This window comes from Microcebus murinus, chromosome 10, assembly GCF_040939455.1.
Source record: "Microcebus murinus isolate Inina chromosome 10, M.murinus_Inina_mat1.0, whole genome shotgun sequence".
NCBI classification, from domain to species: Eukaryota; Metazoa; Chordata; class Mammalia; order Primates; family Cheirogaleidae; genus Microcebus; species Microcebus murinus.
In genome coordinates, this window is record NC_134113.1 from 46,131,514 (window position 1) to 46,157,560 (window position 26,047).

Consider the following 26,047-nt stretch of genomic DNA (forward strand, 5'->3'; position numbering starts at 1 on the left):
CTGTCTTAGCCCAGCCATTCCATTAAGTGGCAAAATGAAGTGGGTGACAGCTTGAATAATGTCCCTGTCTACAAATTTCTTGATCTCAGTTGAGAAAATTAGAGGCACATTGTCAGAAAGGATAAAGACAGGCCACCCTGTACTGCACTCGATGGGTACAGAGTTGTGATTGTCCCAGCGGACTTGAGCTAAAACAGGGCCACATCAGTTCATTGTGAGAAGGTATCTATATAGTCAAAAAATGTCTCTGGAATGGCTCCTTGTAATTATTTGGATTTTCCACCAAAGTTTCTGTGTCACAGCCTAAGGAAGAGTATGTATCTTTCAAGAGGCCTGACTTGTATCATACGTGTATGCTCACGAGATCAATTCTAGGCCTTTCTATGTGGCATCTGGCCCCTGCTTTCTTAAGAGACTAGTTTGCCAGTGGGCAAAGTGCTCTGTGACCAAGATGCCTCATGTTCTTTGTGAAATTGGCAGGGCACAAATTGTTAATTAAAAATATACAAACTAAGATCAAGATAAGATATGTTTTAATGGGCAGGTAAACGCAGATGGTTCTTAACAACTGCATTTCCTCATGCTCCCTCTGAAATGGGCATTTCTCCACCCACATTTCAAGATAGGAGCTGATTTGAGTTGCAAGCTAATTATACAGTTTGATGAAGCCAGAGTTGGGCCTGGAGATTTTCTGAACTTAAAATGTTCAGTTGTGGCTAGGCACAGTGGCTCACACCTATAATCCTAGTACTGTGGGAGGCCAACGTGGGAGGATTGCTTGAGCCCAGGAGTTCAAGACCAGCCTGAGCAAGAGTGAGACCCCCATGTCTATTAAAAATAAAAAAAATTTAGCCAGGTGTATGTGGCACGGGCCTGTAGTCCCAGCTACTAAAGAGGCTGAGGCAGGAGGATCGCTTAAGCCCAGGAGTTTGAGGTTGCAGTGAGCTACAGTGGTGCCACTGCACTCTACAGAGTGAGACTTTGTATCCAAAAAAAAAAAAAAAAATGTTCAGAGGACGTGGCCCATGTAGTCTTGGGTCTGCTCTGGCAGACAGATCAGAGCCTTAACATTCAGTGTTGCTGCTTTAGACATATTAAGCAAAAGCTGCAGTCTTCAGCTTAGGAAAGACTTATGATCAGCCAACTGTAAATGCACAGCCTGAGAAACAGTTTGGAAACTTATTGACTTCAAAAATAAACTCAGATTTCTTTGTCTTATGTGTGCACAGGCCTATTTTACAGATAACATTGACTTTAAATTGTTAGCATTTAGTGTCTCAAAGAAAATAAACACATGACATTCCAGAAAGCATCTTCTCATTCTCGAGTCTAATTAATGCCACTGTTGGAGAAGTGACTTGTTAACAGTGACTTATTGCTTTTGTGGGGTGGGGAGAGGAATAAACCGGAGGTGAAGCTCTTGCTTTGTTTTGGGAGTTAGATGCCTCAAGTTCTTTGTCCTAAGAAGGGTGAATATCAATTACATCTAAGGTGGTAACCTTAGAATAAAACAAATAAACAACCCAGTTTGAAGCCCACGCTCTAGGAACCTATTTCCTCATCTGTAAAATGAGGATAATAATGCCTGCCTTACTTATAGTATTTCTCTTGAGGATTAATTGATAAGATAAAGTATGTGAAGATACTTTGGAAATTATGTAATATATCGGACTTTCAAGCAGGTATGATTTCCTGAAATCTTTGAGTTCTTATGGTTATGATATTATTCAAATATTCTAACCCCTCTATAATCCTAATAGCCAAAATCTCAAGGAAACACTGGAATAAATCCAAAAGCAATAGAAATTCCTACTAAAGCAGCTTACACTATAATACCCCTCAATGAATGATAATTGCTAATGGGACATTAACAATTATCATTGTTAACTGATGCTCTCAATGAGCATCAGTTGCTTTGATAAGCTTGAGAAATCTGTTGATAATTTCTGAAAGCAGGGTGTTGCAATGGTATGAGGGCTTGGGCACTGGTTCTTGGGTTTTTTAAAGCAAATATTTATATTTGTATTGACTTTGCAACAGTAGGTACAGCAAATTTAACATGCTACTTTGTTACAGAAATTAATTAGCACCAGCGCATGTTTTGATCTAGAATTATAGTATAAAATTATGCTCATATTTTTCTTGGCTATCTTAAAAATAAATAGAAACAGAAATATAGGCCGGATGCAGGGGCTCGCACCTGTAATCCTAGCACTCTGGGAGGCTGAGGCGAGAGGATCGCTCAAGGTCAGGAGTTCGAAACCAGCCTGAGCAAGAGCGAGACCCCATCTCTACTGAAAATAGAAAGAAATTAATTGGGCAACTAAAAATATGTATAGAAAAATTAGCCGGACATGGTGGTGTATGTCTGTAGTCCCAGCTACTTGGGAGGCTGAGGCAGCAGGATTGCTTGAGCCCAGGAGTTTGAGGTTGCTGTGAGCTAGGCTCACGCCACGGCACTATAGCCTAGGCAACAGAGTGAGACTCTGTCTCAAAAATAAATAAATAAATAAAAATAGAAATAGAAATCTCATATTTATCACTCCTTGGAAAGAGGCTGAGTGTCATGTAGGTTCTTAAGCTTGTTGACAACAAATATGATTTTGTTAAAGGATAAATTGAAAGGATCCTCGAAAGTGACAAACGTATGGTCCTGCATTGGTTCCCATTAAATAAAGTAGAGCCCCTTGGTCTGTGTTCACAGGCTGGGTGACATTCAGGAGCTTCTTTCTCATATTCTCCTTCCCAGCAGCCCCCGCCCCTGCCTGCTCACCTCTTCCCTTCTCTCTCCCCTCTCCCCTTCTTCTCCTATAATATCCCCATACTCTATTCTATTCAAAGACTGAGGGGTGTGGTGGCCAAATCGAGGCAGAAAGAACAATTTCAACCCTTTACCTGACCTTGCCCTCCATCTAAAACCCAATCTTGAGGAAGACATGCAGGTCATGATTAAAATTGGCCAACGTCTAAGCTTTACTGATTCCTTATTATGTTAACCGCTTGGCCTTTGCTAGATTAATGACTGGGTGACCAGAAGTCTCAACGATCACATAAATCATATGATTTAAATATTTTTATATTTAAAATTTTTAAAGTATTTTTATTTTTATTTATTTTTTTTTTTGAGACAGAGTCTCACTTGTTGCCCAGGCTAGAGTGAGTGCCGTGGCATCAGCCTAGCTCACGGCAACCTCACACTCCTGAGCTCAAGCGATCCTCCTGCCTCAGCCTCCCGAGTAGCTGGGACTACAGGCATGCACCACCATGCTCGGCTAGTTTTTTCTATATATATTAGTTGGCCAATTAATTTCTTTCTATTTATAGGAGAGACGGGGTCTCGCTCTTGCTCAGGCTGGTTTAGAACTCCTGACCTCCAGCAATCCGCCCGCCTCGGCCTCCCAGAGTGCTAGGATTACAGGCGTGAGCCACCCCGCCCGGCCTAAAGTATTTTTAAATTTTAAAAATTTAAAAATACTTGAGGCATCTAACTCCCAAAACAAAGCAAGAGCTTCACCCCTGGTATTCCTTTCCCCACCCCACAAAAGCAATAATAAGTCACTGTTAACAAGTCACTTCTCCAATAGTGGCATTGGTTAGACTTGTTTTTTCTGGTTATAGTAAACATTTTTCCATGTCTGTCCCTTAGTTAACATTCACATTTGCATAATGATGATTTTTCTTTCTAAACATATGTGGAAATTTAATGAACCTAATGTGCTTGACCAGGTTTTGGGTAGTGTACATAGTCATTTCTTAACCCCTTTTCTAGCATAGTTGGTAAAGTTCTGTGTTCTCCCCAGAAAGAGGCTGCCTGTGCCTTCCTCACCTCAGGGCCTCCATTCTCCCTCCTCATGGCTTCACCTTCCTGGTGAACAACTCTGACCTCTTTTGATCCTGCATCCCGCCCTTATAAGCTGCAGAAGCCAGTGGATCAGGGCATGATTTCTTATTTTTACTTTTTTAAAAAATTTTTTTTTCCCTGCCAGCTTTTTTTTTTTCTTTAAGGCTTTGTTTATTTTTGAGCAATTTTAGGTTCACAGCAAAATTTAGAGGGAGGTGCAGATACACCGCATATACCACCTGCCTCCACACGCGCACAGCTTCCCTCCCCTATTGTTCACGTGCTGCCCCCAGAGTGGTGCATTTGTTACAGCTGATGAACTACACTGACACATCATTGTCACCCAAAATCCATACTTTACATTGGGACTGTGGTTCACTCTTGGTATTATCCATTCTAGGAGTTTGGACAAATGTAAAATGAAGTGTATCCAACATTACAGCATCATACAGAGTTGTTTCATTGCCCTAAAAACCATCTCTGTGCAAGCTTTTCATTCCTCGCAGCTCCCTAGCCCCTCAGCTACCACTGATCTTTTTACTGTCTCTATAATTTTGCCTTTTCCATAATGTCATATGCTTGGAATTGTAATAGTGTGTAGCCTTTTGAGATTAGCTTCTTTTACTTAGTAATGCGTATTTAAGTTTTCTCCATGTCTTGCATGGCTTGATAGCTCATTTCTTTTTAATACTAAATAATGTTCCATTGTCTGGATACACTACAGTTTATCCATTCACCTATTGAAGGACATCTTGGTTGCATTAAAGTTGGGCAGTTATGAATAAAGCTGCTATAAACATCTGTGTACAGGATTCTGTTTGGGCATTAGTTTTCATTTCATTTGATACAAGGAATATAATTGCTGGATTATATGGTAAGAAGTGGTTTTAGGTTTAGTTTTGTAAGAAACTTCCAAACTGTCTTCCAAAGTGGCTGTCCCATTTTGCATTCCCACCAGCAATGAATGAGAGTTCCTGTTGTTCCACATCCTCACCAGCTTTAGGGGTTGTCAGTGTTGTGGATTTTGGCCATTCTGATAGCTGTGTAGTGGTATCTCATCGTTTTAATTTGCATTTCCCTGACGACATATGATTTGGAGCTTCATTTCATATGTTTATTTGCCATCTGTATCTCTTATTTGGTGAGGTGCCTGTTCCCACCTCTTGTCTACCTTTTAATCTCGTTTATTTTCTTATTGTTGAGTTTTGAGCATTCTTTCTGTATTTTGAGTAATAGTTCTTTACCAGATACGTCTTTTGCAAATATTTTCTCCCCATCTGTGGCTTGTCTTTCCATCCTATTGATCCTTCCAGCTTTTTAATTGCAATTTTTCAACCCTATAGAAAAAAATGCAAAAATGGTAAAATAAATACCCACACATTCTTCATATAGATTGTGCCATGTTTGCTTTCTTTCTCCCGTGAGCTCTGTCTGTTGATTTTACCGAACCATTGCAAGTGGCAAATAGCATGCTGCACCGTCCCTACACACATCTCCTAAGTATGACTTCTTCCTACCCAATCACACCACACCATTATCAGAAAAATAATAATCTATCGATAGTATCAAACAACATACTGCATTTTTTAAGTTCTCTAGTAGTTCCAAGAATGCTTTTTAAAACTTTTTTCTCCCAGAATCAAATCAAGGCTCACAGAGTGCATACAGCATATGTCCCTTTAGTCTTATAATCTGGGACAGTTCCCCTGTTGTTCGTTGGCATTGATATGACATTCACATTGAACCAATTTTATGTCACTGATTGTCTTCACGCTCTTGGGTTGCCCTCTTACAATGATGAGTTGGAGTCTCTCCACGACAGAGCCAGACTGGAAATTCTTAGCATGGTTTCCAGTCTCATTAGCACTGAGATAGTTGGAATCTGTACAATGGCCTAAGTTGCTCTGGGCACAGCCATGTAAGAAAATGTTGTGAAAGACGTGTTTATGGTTAATGGTTCAACTCAGTTAGCAGAGGTGCCTTGGCTTCCTGCCCTGCCCTCGTGGCAACACGTGCATGCTGCTTCCAGGTTCGGCACTGTTCTCTGGCATTATGTGCTGGGAATTCTGAAGGAGATTCAGTCCTTGGACTTGAAAAGTAAGTTCACCTATTGCCTGGTGATGTGAAAGTTCATGGCGGTGTTTGTGCTAATACATTCTGAAGGACATGTTCTCTCAAAATAGCTGCTTCCTCTGTCTTAATCCACACTCCAATTTCACACTCCAATTTAATTTTTGTAACTTCAATGAGTGTTGGTCCATCTGAACTGGTCTGCAGATCTTCTGGAGCATACGTTTCTGCTGACTGTTGGCCTAAGGTCTCTCTTCCTACGTAATGCACACTGTTTATATTTGACATTTTTCTTTAATTGCTGTGATGCTGCATCATCTGCTAGAGCCTATAGTTTGTCACCAGCCAATTTGTTTACTTGAGGCCTCCAAACAAACATGTACTTCCTATATTTCTGGCACTGGTTTTAAAGCTTGTGATGATTAAATGAGATAACACAACAACTTCCTGAGGTGTAGGTACCATTAATCCCACAACATGGATGAGAAAACTGATTCACTCAGAGAGATTAATTAACTTGCCCAATACCCACATGGTTAGTAAGTGACAGGGTTGGGTTTTAAACCCTGGCAATTTGATTCTAGAACCTGTACACCTCATCACTATACAAGGTGCTGCTAAAGGGATACTGCTATTGTCTAAGAAATCTCAAATGCTGCTTTAATGATGTTGTGCCACAGAAATTACTGATTTTGATGTCCTCACTACAGATTCATTTTTGAGATTGAAATGTCAGAATGGTGATACTAGTGAGAAGTCTGCCTTTGTTAATCCATCAAATGTGCCAGTTTTAGGTCAAGCTTAGTCCTTGAAGGAGCCTAATTCTGGCAACTTCAGGACTCCTCCTACTGTTGGGAGCTCACTCTGGACTCTGGCTTGCTTCACTTTATAATGAAAGCCTTTTAGAGTACAAACTCAGGGAGTAGGAGTCCTGAAAGAAAGGTGTCTCTTCTCCAAAGTAGCTCATGGGGAAACTAGTAAATTAATTGCCATTATTCCTTGCCACTAAAAGATGAGTTTTTATGGTAGCAATAAATAGAGTAAGGATAACCAGATCTCCAACAAACTGTCTCTTTTTGGGTCAAATGGATCTGAAATACCTCATCATAAATTGTGGTTATGACACCTGCCAGCACTCATAAGAAGTAAGATCACCAGTGGGGTAGGAAAAAGCTAAAACCTCACACTGAATCAGGATACTCCTGACACACTGGAAGAGAGAAACCTCAAATAGACAATAAATGTACGGTACTAACTATAATGACTTCATCTTTTGCAATAACATTTAAGAAATCTTTTTAACTACTTGTTTGTACTTTAATATAATTATGCTTAATCTCACTATCATGATTGCTGAACTGCCCTTTAAAAAGATGATCTGATCAGTGTTGGCCTCTATCCCAAGGGACCAAAAAGGGAAGTTCTCAGCTTTTTATAGTATGAGGCCTCTAGAGGTTTTCACTTTGGGGATTTAAAAACAAGTTTCCTGTCTGTATATGAAAAAAAGACTAGAAAAGAACATATAAAAATTATGACAGGACATGAGAATTATGTCTAGTTTTTTTTTTTTATATTTTTCTTTTTTTCTTTTTTATGGAAAGAAAGGTGATGCTAAATGTCTAGTTTTTAAAACTCCATTTTTTAAAAAACTTCTTATAATTTATAGTGTAAAAATTAAAATGTTTAGAGGCAGGGGAACAGATTCATCAGCCTCTGACCTGGGAATGGAGTGGGAAGAACAGAGAAGGTGGGGTTGTAAGAGGAGGAGGAAGGCAGAGGCATTGCCTATGATCTTCCTGTTTTTGTTGATGGTTGTTGATTAATGAGATGAGCTGCCTTGTTTCTCTGGGAGTCTTAGCTGTCTTGAAATCAAAAAAGAAAAAAAATTATTTCAACCCAATGCATCTTTATATTTTTCCTCTCCTTTTAAAAATTAAGAGCTGTGCCTAATTTAGAGAAATTAAAAATCCTGAACCTCCTCATTTATCTCCTCATCTCAGGAAGAAATTAAATGGAACCTAGTGTCTACATTTCTTGGGTATAATATCAAAACATTAGTGTCATGGGGACAAATACATAAGCAAATGAAACCCCATCTCCTGAAGATATTGGAAGAGTTTAGATCTCAAAGCCAGATATTTGGTGTGGATCTCTGTTCTTTCTTATATGGGAATTCTCCAAGAAGGTCCATCTACTCTGGATTTGATCTAGAAAATTGAGTTCTTTCCAGAGCCCACCCAAAATGGCACTTCATAGACTAGCTGTAGACGTTTCCATCAATACTGGGAAACAGTTCTATCTAATCTCTGGACTAGAGGTGACTTAGGCTTCAGTTGGACTTCCTCAGGTTTGTTTACTAACATTTATCCATCATCCGCTATGTGTGTGTGCCAGGCACCGCACTACATTCTGCAAGCTCGTGGACACACAATCCCTGACGTGCAGGAAAACCAGTGGTTTCAATAAGTGGTAGGAGGTACTATGAGAGTTCAAAAGGAACGTTCTACTCAGGCTGGTGAGGGATGGGGCTGAGCAGGAGAAGGTGAGAAGGGTGTTGGACTTGAGGAAGCTTTTAGCTGAGGCTTGAAAAGGCAAGTGGAAGTTGGCACATTGACCAGGTAGGCTAAGGACTATACATGCAGAAGGAAGAATAAAAAGTGTCAAGGCAGATAGTTAACTCCTTTGGGAACTAGGTGTAATGAAGAATAGCTAGAGCCTGGTGTATGGGATTGGAGTGGGAAACCCCCACAGCAGGAAGGGGACAGATACCAAGAGGTCTGGCACACCACACCGAAGGGCTTGGGTTCTGTCTCGATGCTGTGGGGACCCATTGCAGGAAAAGCAGTGGAGCCATTGGATCCAGTTCACACTTGGTTAATCCCCCCAACAATGGGAAGTTTACCAAACAGTATGCTTCATTTGGACTTTGCTTTTTCACATGATGAAAGTGATGTCAAAATAGAAAATCAGGACAGTAGAATCAGTTAGTGACTGACATTTGTTTCAATTGACTAAATGCCAGGCTCAGGATAGGCATTCTACAAATATTTGTTGAATGAATAAATGAGAAAATAAAAGACTAAGCCTTTGTACAGGAGAGTCGCTTACACAATGAAGTTGTGTCTGATTTTCTTCTAAATTTATACCAGGATTTACAAGTGCATCTCATCACATTGGGCAGCTGCATTGAACCCATCTGGGCTGCAGTTGCAGGCCACCCTGCTGACTGCTGCTTTCAGCTTGGTATCATATGTGGGGTTTAGCCAACATCTTTGCTATCCAGCTCCTGCTTCCTAATGTTGTCAGCAGGCTTGAGTTAAGTTACCGACTACCATTTTGTCTACAGCTGTATTTCAGTACATCCTACAAGAGCCTCCTCTGCTCACCTTGCTTGAGATTGCCCCTTTACTTACCACATGGCAATGATTTAGGTCTTTCTGTTGTCCTGTTTTCTCTATTTATGCCCAACTTTGCACTACTAGAATTTAAAGCATGCCTTCAGCTCTGGAATCATGTCTGTCCACATGCAAATAGTATTTGGTGGTACAGGCAAATATAATAAGATTACCTAGGAAATAATTCCAAGAGGTAGGCTTCACTAGTGATGTCTTCCTATGGAATTCTTTTCTAATATAGTGTTTTCAGCACCTTGAAATAATATTGATTTATTGGCTGTCCACTATCAAGCAACAGAAACTGTTAATATGCACGACACCTTCTGGTGCTATAAAAACAAAACAACATGTTTAGAAGTTGATAATTCAGACTGAGCAGTAAGCCATACATATTATATTAACAGAGGCTTGTGTAACAGAGGCTTGTGTACTTACTTATGCCAGGTAAGTAGCTTTAAAACAGTTTCTAAACTTGCTTCACTTCTGGGTCAGCTCCACAAAATCTTATGGTTCTGGGAACCCCTGTCTGAAAAGGCACTGATACCAGCAATAGGTATAATGAATATTCAGTGGAGGGAAAGACCAATTTGGTTTGGGTTGCATATAGGTGGTATGTCAGATAGGATAGGCTACACTATACTGCAGAAATAAAAGACACCCCCACCCAAATCCCAACGGTTTATAATAGCAAAATTTAAATCTCACTTATGTCACATATCCGTTATCAGTTGGCTGCAACTCTGCTCCCTGTCATCTCCCATCCAACACCCAAGTCGCCAGAGCACCCTCAGTCAAAGCATTGCTTGTCTTGTGTCAGAAGGAAAGAGATCGCAAACCATGCATTGGCTCCTAAAGCTCTGCCCGGAAGTGATACACGTCATTTCTCCCCACATTTTACTGTCCAGAGCAAGTCACATGACTTGCCTGAGTTCCAGAGGGCATTGAATGTCGGGCCACCAGCAGTACAACCCACACAGAGGTCTTTACTAAGAAGGTGACCTAAGACTTCAGGGATGGCCATGATTAATCATGGTGGGCACAATAAGGGAGCAAAAGAAAAATGTGAAAGCCCAGGCAATGCTCAACATCGTTAAGAAAGCAAGACTTGGCCACATGAAATCCTTAGAAGACTAACCAAAAGGCAGAATGTTTTGCCATGACAAATCTAGTGATGCCATTTTATAGAAACATTCTGAAGGGAGAGAGATTTGGGTGAGTCGAATAGTCTGGGGAAACTTCTTAAGAATTTGGTTTTGTGGAATTCCTAGGATATGAAAAGGCAGAAAGCCTAGTGAGGCCATTTGAGGCTGAGAACAGCACAAATAAAGATGTGGCTGCACCTAGGGTACCCAGGGCACAGGGAGGAGCCAGACGTCCGCCTGTGGGAGCATTTGTGCCAGCGGATAGTAGGTGATGCAGGTGGAGGGCGGGTGATGGAGGACCCTGAAAGCCAGGTGGACGAATTTGGGTGTGCTGTGCCAATATTTACCAAGAAAAAGCAATCCCGGAGATGCACCACTAATTTTGGAAATGTTACAGTAGATAGTCATTGAACGCCTACTATGTGCCAGGTACCGTAGATTGGCAATGGACACAACAGGAAAACCGAACAAAATGGCGACCACTGCAGACAGTGCCTGTGTGGGTCTGTTCTAGTTGGGACAGACATGATATAAGTAAATGAATATACACTCTCAAAGAGTGGGGAATGTGTGAAGAACACTTGCACTGGATTAGAGATTAGTATTTGGTAGCAGCGGTGGTGGTACAGCCAGGGGGTGGCTGGATGACAAGACAGACACCTGTGAAGACTGGTGCACTCAGGCAGTCCCAGGTGCAGCCCTCAGCTAAGGAAAGCTTCCTTGTCCTGGCCGTCTGTTAGAAGACCCGGGATTTCTGGGCCCAGAAAAGGTGGCCGCTGGGATCTGCTGCTTGTCTGCAGGCCAGGTAGAAAAGTGCAGGGCACTGGGGACTGCTGAGTCCCACAACCTCTGCAGGGCCCAGGGTCACGCTCACACAGCAGTGGCCCCATCTTAGGCCCCACTCCAGGATCTCCGTGCTGTGGGAAATCCCAGTGCAGTGGAAGCTGGGGTCAGACACCTGCCTACGGCATGAAGTTCTGCGATGGCGATGCCTCCTGGCTTCCCCTCAGCCCCGTGTTACACTGAGCTACAAAACTCGAGGCTCTAAGTAGAATTTAGAATTGCTCGAGGCAAAAGAAACAGCTCAGGCCCCATCTGGTAGCTTCAGGTCAGAGCACTTGCTCTTGTCACACAGCACTGACCTGGCCTGGACACCTGACTGCTTTCGGAATCCTGAGCTCCTTCCTTGACAAGTTCCCACGTCCATAAACACAGTCAGCAATCCCCAGCCCACTGCAGAGGACATGGCAGTTAAACGTCACTGGAATCTCGTGGCTGGCCGGCGGGTCATCACATCTGCAGGAGCTCTCTGCTTCACAAGTTCGGAAACAGATGGGCTGGGTGTTCCTGCGGCCTGGCCCTAAGCCCACAGCTCAGAACAGAACCCACAGTGCATGCTACAGGGCTTGCCACAAACAAGGGCGTGTGCATGAATTGTGGCTCAGAGACAGGGTATGTGCAGAGCAGGTGGATTCTGTCCGCCTTTCCTTCCGTTGCTACTCCAGCCACCCCGCTTGCTTAGCCCGCTGTTTATTTACTAGTATTCAAACTTACTAAAGGGAGAACACTCAATAGCCAGATCCCAGAAGGACAGCCACTCCAGATCCCACAGCTTTCAGGAGAGTCCTCAAGGCTCACCTGTAGTCCTTACGTGGAGAGCAAATATGGGGGCATAGCAGCTGATCAAACAAAACCAAGAGAGCAATCAATACCTACAACTTCTTAAACCACCCTCATTGTGCCCGACTTTCTCCTTCCATCCAGTTCTCCGCAGAGAAAGAAAATAATCTCAGCAGCAGAAGTGGGTACACAGCAAGCTTGGCTCAGAGGTTCACAGTTCGATTTTTTTTCGTTTGGAATTTTCCATCTCTTTGGTGACAAGCAGTGCGGCATAGTGGCTAAGAACAGAGCACAGACTCTTGGGGAAGACTGCCCAGCCCTGTCCCTTGGTACAGTGCTTCTTGAACTTCCATTGCAAATGAATCACCTGGGAAACTTTTAAAACACAGCTTGCTTGTCCCCTGTCCCCATGTCTCTTCAGTGTACCTGAGGTGGGCCAGAGACTGTACATTTCTAGCAAGTTCCCAGGTGATGCTGATGCTGTTGGTCCACATTTTGAGGACCACTGCCTCATTCGGTTAGTGAAGACAGTTTTCTTTTTCGTGAAAGAATGATATTATACCTACCGCTTATGGTTATTAGGGTTGAATGAACAAATACACTTAAAATGCTTCAAGCTGTGAATGATACAATGTAAGCATAGCCAATCTGGAAACTTCGTCCATGCTTTTTGTCCCAATTTTGTTTGTTACTGTCCATTTGTTTTATTTTTGTCATGAACCACTTAGCCAGGGACCTATTTTCCTCTCCTTCAAATCCAGAGGGTGTGTGAACTTTGGTGACTGTTTAAACTGACCTAAACAATGTGATTTTCAACTCTTCTCTGGACTCATCCATTATTTAATGTAGGGCTTTGTGTGCTACATGTGATAAGATTATGTGTAGCTTAAGTGAAATGGCTGTCATACCTGCAGATCATTCATAGGGAAGGGAAAAGGAACTGACAGTGTTTATGAACCACTGCAGGGCAGCCTTGTGAAACAGCCATGCCAGTCAGGCTATTATTGCCACTCATGGGTGAGAACACTGAAACTCAGGGCCTTGTGCAAGCTGTCACAAGCTTTGACTTAGGTCAAAGTGTCTTGTAAGGATACACGGAGAAATGTGCCAGTCCAGGAAACCGGCAGCTGATCCATTACTCTGGATACCAGAACTTTATGCATCAGACCATACATACAACAAGCTTCATGAGAAACTGGAACGTGCTTCATCATCTTGCAGCTCTGCTCCAGTAACTGGGCCACCCAGGGTCTCTTCTTCTCTCTGGGCATGTCCTACTGAACTCTCAATGTAGACATAATCTGACGAATTTGTTATGTCAACACCCAGAATGGAATGTCCCTAGAAGGTGGCCTTCGATTCAGTTGTCTTGCCCTGGATCAATCAGTCACAGCCAGGTAGCAGGCTGTATCTTGCAGGTGCAAACCATAGCAACGTGTTGCTGAAAGAACTGCCTGGAACTTTTTCCCCAGAATGAGGTTGGCTTTGGCCTATGTAGTACTTTCAGGGAGATTGAAGCAGCCTCAGGTCCATAGAAGAGCACAAATTTTAGAATCAGACAGACCTATGTTTGAACCCTGGCTCTGCCACTTAATTCAGTTTCCTCGACTAAAAATTATGGATAGCATCCATCACATAGAGGTATTGTGAAGATCCAGTAACATAAAGTACTTAGCATAGTGCCTGGCACATAGTATAATTTTTTATTTTAGAGGTTGGGTCTCATTATGTTGTCCAGACTGGAGAGCAGTGACCAGTTGCAGGTGTGATCATGGCACATTACAGCCTAAACTCCTGGGTTCAAGCGATCCTCCTGCATCAACCCTGGAGTAGCTGAGGCTATAGGTGTCCACCATCATGCCTGGCTTTTATAAAATACTTTTAGTGCTATAAATTCTGTACATAATTTTTGTGGATATGCTGGAATTTACAAAAATTTACTTATTGTTGGACACCTAACAACAGATAATTGGTTGAATAAGTGGTAGCATATTCATATAATAAAATATTAATCAGCCATTTAAAGCAGTATAGTAAGGGCCAGGCATGGTGGCTGACACCTGTAATCCTAACACTTTGGGAGGCTGAGGCGGGAGGATTGGACCAGCCTGAACAAGAGCAAGACCCCTGTCTCTACTAAAAAAAAAATAGAAAGAAATTAGCTGGACAACTAAAAATATATATAGAAAAAATTAGCTGGGCATGGTGGCACATGCCTGTAGTCCCAGCTACTCAGGAGGCTGAGGCAGGAAGATCACTTGAGCCCAGGAGTTTGAGGTTGCTGTGAGCTAGGCTGATGCCATGGCACTCACGCTAGCCTGGGCAACAAAGTGAGACTGTGCCTAAAAATAAATAAATAGATAAATAAATAAATAAATAAATAAATAAATAAAATAAAACAGTATAGTAGAAGTATATTTCTCAACATAGGAACATGTTCAGGATTATATGTAAAATGAGATGGCTTTATATATGAAGACCGACTACCTCCCAAATCTGTCTGGACATTCACTACCTCAGTCTCAGTGACTTTCAAACTTTACAAGCCTCACAATCACCAAAGGAGCTTGTTAAATGCTGGTTTCAAGCTTAACCTCTAGAGTTGGACTTAGGGGATGGAGGCTGGGGCTCAGGAACTGGCATTTTTATGGGGATCCCCGGTGATTCTTTTGTGGAAAAGACACTTCTCCCAATTTTTTTTTTTTTTTTTTTTTGAGACAGAGTCTCACTCTGTTGCCCAGGCTAGAGTGAGTGCCATGATGTCAGCCTAGCTCACAGCAACCTCAAACTCCTGGGCTCAAGCAATCCTACTGCCTCAGCCTCCTGAGTAGCTGGGACTACAGGCATGTGCCACCATGCCTGGCTAATTTTTTCTATATATTTTTAGTTGTCCAGCTAATTTCTTTCTTTCTTTTTTTATTTTTTAGTAGAGACGGGGTCTCACTCTTGCTTAGGCTGGTCTTGAACTCCTGAGCTCAAGCAATCCACCTGCCTCGGCCTTCTAGAGTGCTAGGGTTACAGGCGTGAGCCACCGCGCCCGGCCACACTTCTCCCATTTTTACCTATTGAAGTTATACTTGATTTTCCAACCTTCTCCTCCTACTTTCTCCTGAACTCCTATAGTACTTTGTAGCACTTGTCTGTTTTCTTGTCTTATAGATCTTAGTGAATCCTTCTAAATTGTAAAACTTTTCCTGATCCTTCAAACAAACCCAGTTGAGTACCCATATCAGAGACCCCAGATTTGTGTCAAACCCTACGTGTGTTGCTAAATGCAGATACTGAGATATCTAGAAACCAAATTTCGTTCACTTTGTATGAAAGGGAGAAGCTGAGCACTTCAGAACTCTTTAGCACACCTGTTATTAACAAGAACTTTTGAGAATAAAGGTAGTCTTTCCCACCTTGATAGAAAAAAAAAAAAAGCTTGTTTAAATTACTCTTACCTTGACAATCATGTTGTGAAAAGTAAATAGTTTGTCCTTTGTGCATTTACTCTGGTCTAGGCCAGAGATAGCCGTGTTAGCTGGAGAGGGTGGTTAAAACTCTTCAAGAGGCTTGTCATTCCAAAAGGATTGTGTGTGTTCTTCAGACCTATTGGTTGGTTTTCATTCTCAGACTTTGTGCCTTTGAGGTCATGCAAGGTAAATTTCTCATCTTGCAGTTCACTTAGGGGCCATTCATGCCAGAATTGAGATTGAGTTATCCATCAAAGTACTTATTCCCTTAGATTTTATCAGTTTGATTTCCCACCATCCTTAAACTAAAAAATATTGGCTATCCATAGCAAGTCAGGTGTTTGTCGTCTTACACTATCCTTTATGTAACAGGCCAGCTGTTGCAGATGCAGAGTTGTAAATAACAATTGGTAAATATTGAGAAGATATTAAACTTTTTCCTTGCATGCGAGGGGACTAGACCATATTCTGTACAAATCTGTGATTATTCTAGCTTTAAAAGCATTTATAGTTATAGAAAAGAATTCCCCAGAAGCAAACCTAAAAAGCTGGGTTTAACAGCTTACTTGTGAAAAGTTCCTTGTGTCACATGAAAACGTTAACTGTATAGAAGTGAAGCTCCAGAAGACAAAGAATTGATAACATTGGGAGATGGAGGGTTCTGGCTAATCAAATGCTCCTGTAAGGTACCAGCAGCTAGAGGGTACTTGTCTACATGGCAAACTCGGAATCATGCTTCAGAACCCTGTTCACAAGTTCATCTATTATATAAAAACCCTACATCCATGAAGCTTTTCATGATCTTCCTCCTTGGAAAAAATCAACCATTTCTTCTTTTATTCTGCACTCACAACTGCACTCTTAACACTTATCTGTGATATGTCACACTCCACTGTGATTACGTGTTTCCGTGTTACTATTCTCCACTAGATTAGGAATTCACTGAGCAGAGTATGTGACATGTTTGTACAGTCTGATCCAGGTCAATGCCTGTCCATCATAGTAGTCAATAAATGGATGTATGAATGACTGAGAATTCTGCACTGACCAGGGGCATCCATCACACAAACTGCATTTTGTGGGTATTTTCTGAGAATTCCTGCAGTTACTGAATTTAATGCATCACCCTATCATAACAAATTTCCCTAAAATATTGTTACAGTAAATTATAAATAAATGTTGGAAAAGACAAGTCCCACATCTGCTTCTCCCTGGGTCCCTCATGGCAACTGAAAGATCCCCAGCCTGATTTAAGGAGCTAGATCTGAAATTCTGCAGAAATCTGCTCAATATTAGCCCATTAGTTGCTGTTAAATTCCTTTCCTGGGCTCTTAAATTCCACAGAAGTCTTAGTTATCACAGATATTTGAACTTTGTATGTACATGATAGATATCAAACACACCTTAGTCTCTAATTTTAAACTATATTAAAAGTGCCAGGCTGAGGCAGGAGGATTACTTGAGCCCAGGAATGCGAATCCAGCCTGGACAACATAAAAAAACAAAACAAGACAAAAAAAAAACAAAATTACCCCCCAAAAGTGCCAATTAGAATTGAAAGGGACTTCATTTTTACTGCTTAGGAAACGAAGCCTTTTGAGAGACAGGCAGATATTTTTAGTGGGAGGAACACCAAAATTGAAGTTAAATAGACTAGGGTTCAATTCTTGGCTCTGGGGCTCAAATCACAGCTTCTTACTGGTTGTGTGGTCATAAGCAGTTTATTTAACATTTTTAAAGATCAGTTTTCTCATTTGTAAAGCTTGGTTAATAATCCGTTTCAGTGGATCATGACAAGGGATTACTTGAGATTACGTGAACCAGACCAGCACCTATTTAATCCGCATAAAGCACATCCTCAGTGATCTTTAGACACTGCCCTTTCTCACCTAAATCACACCGTCTGTGGCAGAGCTAGGACTTAGAAGTTTTCCTTGCATTATTAGGATGGATTGTGGTTCCCAGTTTGCTTGACGGGACTCAGGCACATGAAGGAAGCTGCAAAGGGGCTATGTCATATCTGCATTTAAATACAAGATTCAGGATTTCTTACTTTAAAAATAATCTCCCTTCTGAGTTACATGTTTTATTGCTATTGCTTTTTTCACTTTCCTTGCACTGCAAGTTAGGAAACCCTCCCAGTCAACCATCAACTATAACTTAATTTTGTATAATTGTGTGAATTAGCAACATCATTTCTATGAGGCTGTAGGATCTCAGCGCAAAGCATATACACGTTTTGGAAGAATAAGATCTATCACCTAGTAAGTCTTCAATTTTAAAAAAATCACATTCTAAAATAAGAAGTTAAATATTTCTGCTTAATTGAAAGGGTTTCCTTAAATTCTAGCAGTGAATGAGGAACATTTTAGTCACGGGAGTGTTAATCACATGAATTTAAGTCACCATGAAACGTTAAAACAGCATCGTTTATTTCCTATTCTCATTCACCCAGAGTTCATTTGTCATTTTAAAAGATAACTTACTGCGATATGTCTGTAAGGGATTTTTAAAAAAAGATAACTTCTTTTTTTATCTTTTTCTTTCCTGTAAAGGTAGAAACCTATGGGTTCTTGTTGTGGGGCGATTTCCAAAGACACACAGAGTCGGGATTCCGGAGTTCAAATACGTGGCAAATATGCATGGAGATGAGGTACGTATGTGGCTTGCATTTCTGAAGTGTCACCAGAGAAGCTGCCCCTCAGGTCTCTTGAGTTCTGTGTAAATGCTAACGAGGAAGCACAGAGAAGCCTTCAGCATACATGGCAGCAAAGAAGCAAGGCCCCGAAAGGCCTTCCTGGAAGGCCTTCTAAGAGAATTTAAGAAATGAAGGTCCAGCAACCATCATGGCCATTTGGTTGTGTGCCCAGTGCCCTGTGAGAATAACTTGAGCTCTTTTTGTACTTGGGGCTGGAAGAACTACAGGACTCCAGCTCTGAACCCCTGCCGGCCAATCTTTGCATTCCTTCCTAGGTTGGTTTTTCCTACCTCCTGGTCAGCAGGAAGGTGACCCAGCAAAAGAGCTATATTATATTTGATCTCAAAACAATCAGGAGATCCCAAAGAGCTGTCCAAACTCCTCCTATCTGGCTTTTTTGAATGCTTTTGTCATTCTCTCTTAATCCCATACTCAATGTTTTCAATGCTCCAGTTTAGACAATCACACTTAGGGTTCTCATACCCATGATGAGAGACAGACACAATTTAACAGACACTCTTAAATTGATTGCAGTATCTTGCCTCTTTTCCACCTTAGCAGAGATAAACTCTATTTTTATTTTATGTTCTGTGAAGTATCCTTTTCCAGTCTTCCCTACCCAACTATTCTTGCCAGGCAGGTGAAGATGTTCACCTCTATTTCTCACCTTGCTTCCTCAGAATATTTTAAGGACATGACAACTGCAGCATTTTCAGTTTATCAGGACTCCATACAACTGGGCAACCAAATAGCTCCCAGCCATACAGAAAGGAAAGTTTGCATAGGAATATGGGTAATACCCTATGAAACACACTTAACTTTAAGGAATTTCAAGGTAAATGCATACTCCCATAAGTGTAACCTGCTGACTTGTTAAAACACTTTCGGATTTGCAATAGCGTGGGTGGCATGCTCTGATCAAGGCCGAGCTTCCTGTTCTGCCTTAGCCCTCCCCAGACTCAGGCTCTGTAGGAACCGGATCCACCCTTCATGACACATAGCCTGCCCTTGCTGGGCATGCTGCCCAACCTGTCCTGTAGACAGGGTACTTCTTGCAGCCTGAGCTGAGACGCAAGCACCTGCCTCTAAGAAAGAAATAGGTCTTTGAATGCGATTATGGGGTGGGTGGAAATTCAATCTGTGACTTTTTGAGCTTAATGGGCTGTTTCTTTAAAAGACTACATTGCTGGGAATCTGACCAAAGTTGCTTTTAATAAAACAACTGTTATAGCAGCCCAGACTTCCTTTCCCTTTTGCTATCTAGTCTATTGATCAAGGTCCCTTGGAATCCATTTTTAACAAGAAACATATGGCATTCATTGTCTTCAGTAGTGTATTTATTGAATTCCTGGCATTTCAGAGGTTGCAGCCTGCTACTCAGAAATTAGTCCTCAGAATTGAAACTTCCAAAGATAAGCCCAGAATCCTTTCCCTCACCTACGCACAAATTTGCTTATTCTTTCCGTGCACTTCCCCCGATTTCTTGTGCCTTGATCTCTGGGTAGTCAGTGTATCCCACCAAATCAGGCTGTCTACTGCACTCTGATTCTTAAGGAATGCTGAGGACTGAGACTAGGCAGGGGGAAAAGTCCCAGTGTATTTTGGGGTGAAGCACGGTTACCCTCTTATATGTCCCAGATGGTGGCACTGTCTGGGGGCTTTATGAGCCTATTAAGAAATTTATTATTCTGAATTTAAGATCTTGAATATTCTGCACACCCAGTGCCATTACCAGCTGGAGAAAGTGATAGCCTAACCTAGGAGCAGAGATGTCATTCTGGGCACAGGGTCTAGCCACCACCTTGTTCCTCCCTGACATGTTTTGAAATTGAAAGCATTTTCAAGAACCCACTATTAAAAAGCGACACAGATAACATTTTAGGGCAGTGGTTAAGCTTTTTTGAATGTACTCCTTGCTATTCTGTATGAACTTGACCTCAGACCTCAGGGTCTCTGGATCTTATAGGAGTTTATGGACCTCGTGGCGGACAGATTTGAATTGAATGCACCATATACATATATACATATATATATACATAAACTATAAACTATATATATATATATATAGTTTATATATATATTTTAGAGACAGGTCTCACTGTGTTGCCCAGGCTGGTCTCAGACTTCTGGGCTCAAGCAATCCTCCTGCCTCAGCCTCCAGAGTAGCTGGGACTGCAGGCGTGAGCCACCACTCCCGGCCTGACCACACTTTTCTTGAAGCATTTCCTCTCTCCCGGTGACCCACCCCGCTGGTGTGTGTTTCCTCCACTGAGTGCCATGGCCAGATGACAGTGAGCACCGCAGCATCAGGAGGCCCAGTGCTGGTGCTGATACCTGCCATTTCCCCCCTTATATTTTTATTTCACCTCTTCATGCTTTTTTTTTTTAAGAATTGGGCCCTTTTTTAAATTAAAAATTACATGTTTTGAAATTTTTACAACATATGTTTATTTTGTAATAATAACAGAAAAAATATAAACAGAAAAAAATGTAAACAAAGAAAGAGAACATTATATACTGACCTTCCCAAAGTTAGTACTGTTAATTCCTTGTTATTTCTCCTTCCAGATGTCTGTGTGTGTGTACTTTTACCAAATGAGACTGTGCTATTTTGATATTTGTAACATCTGTAAAGTTAATGCCAGCTACCTTTTTGTGTCAATGAATGTTTATCCTGTCAGTATCTTATCTTCCACTCTCTGGTTATCTCAATCGTCCTCAAACTGTCCCCAAAATGTGCCTAAAATTATCCAAATTAGGATTCAGTCCACAACCATGCATTTGGTCGATACATTGGATCCTTTGGCTCTGTTTTAATCTAGCTTTTAAAATATCTTTTCATGATACTCAACTTAATAAAGAGACCCAATCCATTGTCCTGCAGAATGTCCCTTGTTCTGCATTTTTTGTTCTCTTCCTAAGTATCATTGAGCTTGTGCCTCTAGTCACTCTCTTTCCTTCAGACTGGAAGTTAGGTCTAAAAGGTTTGCTGATGTGGGTGAAACATTTTTGGTTAATACACATCTCAGAAGTTGTGAAGATAAGCTAATTTGATGTTGAGAGTCTAGGCTAATTAGCGTGACTACATTCAGGAATGCAAAAAGCAAATGTGTAGCAAAATCAACTTAAAACGGCCCATTTGCAGGCATGTGTTGTTGCAAAAGAAGTGAAGTTAAACCCACTCCTTATTTTGTATGAATTTCATGTATTCTCTTATTTTTACAAAGGTCAGATTGTTCTGCTGGGGCAAGGCCCACATCATATACATTATTGTTGTTTTCAGTGACGTTGCCATTGGCTCACATCCTTTTATGACACTGACTCACCATGCCACGTGAGTCAAGCTAAGTACCTTCTATACAGTGTTTTATGAGAAAATAATCACAATAGCTAACATTTATTGAGCCAGCACTATACTAAGTGCTTTGTGGGCACTGTTTCTTTTGATCCCCTCTGCAGAAGGCACATTTATCAGTCCCATGTACCGAGAAGGGAGTCCAGGTCTGTCTTTGACTGTCAGCTCTCTGAACCCCGGAGCCTGGGCCCTGAGCCTCACCCAGCTGTGGAGGCCCTTCCTCTGTCTCCTTATCTTTGGAGTTTCTGTTCTATTGTTTTACTTGTTATGTATAGATCTATGATCTGTCTCAAAATAGTTTTGTTTGGATGGATACCCAGTTGTTCCAGCACCATTTGGTAAGACTTGTGCTCATTGATCATGTAAACGCGCGAGAAGCTCTTAGAGCAACACTGGAATCAATATCTCCAAGTCCCCTGTCTGTCCCTTTTTTCTTTCTACTCCCCACTTTATCTCCTTGACTGCTGTGGGATTACCTGGGAGCTAGCAGACCAAGCACTTGCAGACCAAGCACTCAGGATGAGTCTTTGTCACCTGTGCTGTTTTCAGAACAGCATGGGAGCAACATTTCTGAGGTTCTCCCTTTCTCATTTTAATAAGGCTAGTAGGTGTTTTTCTAGTTCATCCAGGCACATGCATTGGCATGTTGAATTGTAGAAGCCCCAATTCTAGGCTTAATTTATGCAAATTCTCAATTGGCAGCACTTGACTCACCTAAAGTTTTATCAGTTTCTTTTTTATTTTTATTTTTTTTTTTGAGACAGAGTCTCGCTTGTTGCCCAGGCTAGAGTGAGTGCCATGGATGGCGTCAGCCTAGCTCATAGCAACCTCTAACTCCTGGGCTCAAGTAATCCTCCTGCCTCAGCCTCCCGAGTAGCTGCGACTACAGGCATGCGCCACCATGCCCGGCTAATTTTTTCTCTATATATTAGTTGGCCAATTAATTTCTTTCTATTTATAGTAGAGATGGGGGTCTCGCTCTTGCTCAGGCTGGTTTCGAACTCCTGACCTCGAGCAATCCGCCCGCCTCGGCCTCCCAGAGTGCTAGGATTACAGGCGTGAGCCACCGCGCCCGGCCTAATCAGTTTCTTTGAATTGAAGGGGTTGATAGACACATTCCCTTACTGCTCAGATTGTTTGAGGGTGGGATGTTTGTCTCCCTCACCCTCCCTGGTCACCTCATACTGCCACTGACTTGCTTTGTAGTAAACTGCAGCTGATAATCTGAAAATCAGAGTTTTACAACGGGGACCATGCCGTGGAATCAAGAACATCTACTATCCTCAACCTAATTGTGGATGCAGGAGAGAAGCCTGGGAGAATCTCCACCCCTTGCTCCTTCCTTGAGCCCTCCCCACTCTTTGTTTTGTGCCTGTCTTGTATCAGATAGTTTTTAAATTTTGCAGAAAAAATTATTTTGCCTGGGTAAACACTAGGTTGGTAAGGCAGCTCTAATTCCTCTCTAATGGAAATACTGAAGTGAGGTATTGCTATGTGCTTAAAGAATCAGGTGCCTAGAGTTTTAAGCTAACACAGTAACAGGCAAAGTACAGGTCAGAGCCTGAGTTCTAACTCAGGTTCCCTTGATATCAGGGCCCAAAATCTTAAATACTGCACATGGGAGTAGGCATTTAATATATTTAACTTAATTGCAATTCTGGTGTTTTTTATTTTTTTTTTTGGCTAGGAATTTTTTTAAAGCTTTCATTTCTTAAACATCAGTGAATTTTACTATGATAGTTTATTTGGGTTTAGACTTCTTAAAATCCATATCACATTTAGAATTTTACATTCGGTAGCATCGGTGTATAGTTTATTTTATTCCATAAAGGATACATAAAGTATACCATATGTTTCAACTTAAAAGATAAAGGATAAAAGATTTTCACACACCTTCTAAGTATGAGGCAATTTATGAGATGTGGTTTGTATGTCTAAATGTTTGTATTTAGAGGGTAGTTTAATGGTTTACACAGACAACGGGACATAATACCTGAAATTGTGCCTGTCCTGGAAAATCTGGGATGTGTAGTCAACATGCAATAAAGGCTCCAAATTTATCATTAGAACAAATCAAAAAATTAAAGCTTGTCCCTCCAAATGACACTTCCCAAGCTCCTTTTTCCACCAGTATCCCAGATGACAGCAAAATGTCCTCATTTATGCAGGATGGCTTTGGATAATTAAATTCTGCCTTTCTGGATTTAGACAGAGCTAATTGTTTTCCAAGTGAAGTGTCTAATTCATTTTAAGCATGTATTAAATTTCCAAAATAATTACCTTTTTCTTCATCTCCCTTTTTGGTGAGGCTGGGCCAGGGTGACCAGATATCTGTGTCCCTGACATCAGCACAATGGTTAGCACAATTTTCAGTATTGAAAATCCTTCAAATAAAATAACTCATTTGTACATTTCCCCTTACAAAGCACCTGAAGTCCTCATGTTTTCAGAAAGTTCTTCCTAAAAATAATCTTAACCTTTTAATGGATTTGTCCAGTAGTAATTTATTAGCAATTATTTATTGAATGTATGGTATACCAGGAGCTGAGCAATATGTAGCAGGAACACAGGGAGACAGAGGAAAGCTATTAGGATTCCTGCCTGCAAGTCTCAGATGGTGGAATGGGGAGGAGGAGTAGCTGGTCAAGGTCAGGTGATTGCAATGTGTATGCACAGGTAGATAGCACAGGTGTGGAGTGTTATGGAACCACGAAGGCAGGCCACTGACTCCAGACGTTGGAGGCAGGGAAAGTATGCTAGATAATGTAATATTTAGGCTGATATTTGAAGAAGAAAGATTAGCTGGGCAGTCAGACAAATTAATTAAATCTGTTAACACATCATTGTGGAGCCCCAGAACTGCAGACTTATTTTTCCCCCAGAAGCTGCATTACAATCTATTATTTCATACCCCAGCTATCGTTAGGATAACTGAATGTGTGTGTGTGTGTGTGTGTGTGTGTGTGTGTCTCTCTCTCACACACACACACACACATGCACACACACACACACACACACACACTGTTGTTGTGGATTGTTCCTTCAAAAATTTTTTCTAGGCAGGGCGTGGTGGCTCACGCCTGTAATCCTAGCACTCTCAGAGGCCTAGGCGAGAGGATCATTTGAGCTCAGGAGTTTGAGACCAGCCTGAGCAAGAGCGAGACCATGTCTCTACTAAAAATAGAAAGAAATTGGCTGGACAACTAAAAATAATATATATATATATGTGTATATATGTGTGTGTGTGTGTGTGTGTGTGTGTGTGTGTGTGTGTGTGTAAATTAGCTGGGCATGGTGGCGCATGCCTGTAGTCCCAGCTACTCGGGAGGCTGAGGCAGGAGGACGCTTGAGCCCAGGATTTGGAGGTTGGTGTGAGCTAGACTAACCCAGGCAACAGAGTGAGACTCTGTCTCAAAAAAAAATTTTTTTTTCTATTGTTTATAAACATTCTTTGAAGAGTTAGAACACTCATTTTTACCTATCTGGCAAATTCCAACATGACCGAATTGAGCTAAAACTGAGGGAGAATTTATTTTCTGCTTTCTGGGTAATTGCCATTTTAACTACTGGATGAATGATCAGTGAAAGGCTCTAGAAGCTGGTGTGTTCATCAGGCCTTTAAGTCTTCTAATTAGGGATTCTTTCATTAAGTCCACACAAAAGGAAGTGAGTGTGCTAAACAAGAGGCCAGTTAAGCCAATGTAGACTGTTTGGACCACATTCTTCTTAAAAATGTTTTAAGCCTTTGGCAATCCAAGGTTTCCTATTCAAAGAATTAATTTTAAATGAAGGGAAGTATATACATAAAACATGAATGAGTGTTTGAGATATTTATATTAAGGTTGGGAAGAATTAATTTGAATAGTATTTAGCATAAATCTGCTGTTACAGAGGCAGCAAAAAGAAAAGAGGATTTTATTTAACTCCCTTTGAAATTTCATCTGTTTACTTCAGCATTTTTTAAATTATCTGACTCTTAGTTTGTTCTTGATCATATTTCCAAGATTTTATTTACCCTTGCAGTTAAGGGCTTGAGATCTGTTGTGGAATATTGAGACAAACAGAAAATATTTTGGTTACACACTTGTTTCCCCGAAGTTATTATTTTTGTAAAAACAACATAGGTTTTCTTTAATTGAAAAAGTTATACTAGGAAAATAAGTGGAAATAAAAATTATTCAGAATACTCACTCCCAGAAATAGCCATCATTGTTTGCCAGACATCATTCTAGACATATATTTTTATAGTAAGAGAAGGAGAGGAATTAAAAGAATATAAAATAAAATGTGTGTCACATATTATCTTTAGGTAAGAGGTATAAAATTTAATTTTATTTGAATTTATTAACAAGAATAAAACTGAAGTGAAACTAAATCAGTGAACTTGATATTTTCTCAAAATAAATTATCAGAAGATGTTTCTAAAGTGAAGAAAAAAGATTATGAGAAACATTGAGATCATAGTCAT

General features: G+C 41.1%; 1 protein-coding gene across 2 annotated transcripts in view; it reads left to right on the forward strand.

Moving 5' to 3' along the window:
• CPM (carboxypeptidase M) overlaps positions 1-26,047 on the forward strand; it is an 80,763-nt gene that overhangs the window by 33,525 nt on the left and 21,191 nt on the right. Inside the window, exon 3 of one of the 2 annotated variants that reach the window (XM_076007176.1) lies at positions 18,082-18,179. In XM_076007176.1, the coding sequence (XP_075863291.1) occupies positions 18,082-18,179 (98 nt within the window). The remainder of the gene's footprint in view (positions 1-18,081; positions 18,180-26,047) is intronic. The other variant, XM_076007177.1, reaches the window with a different exon arrangement.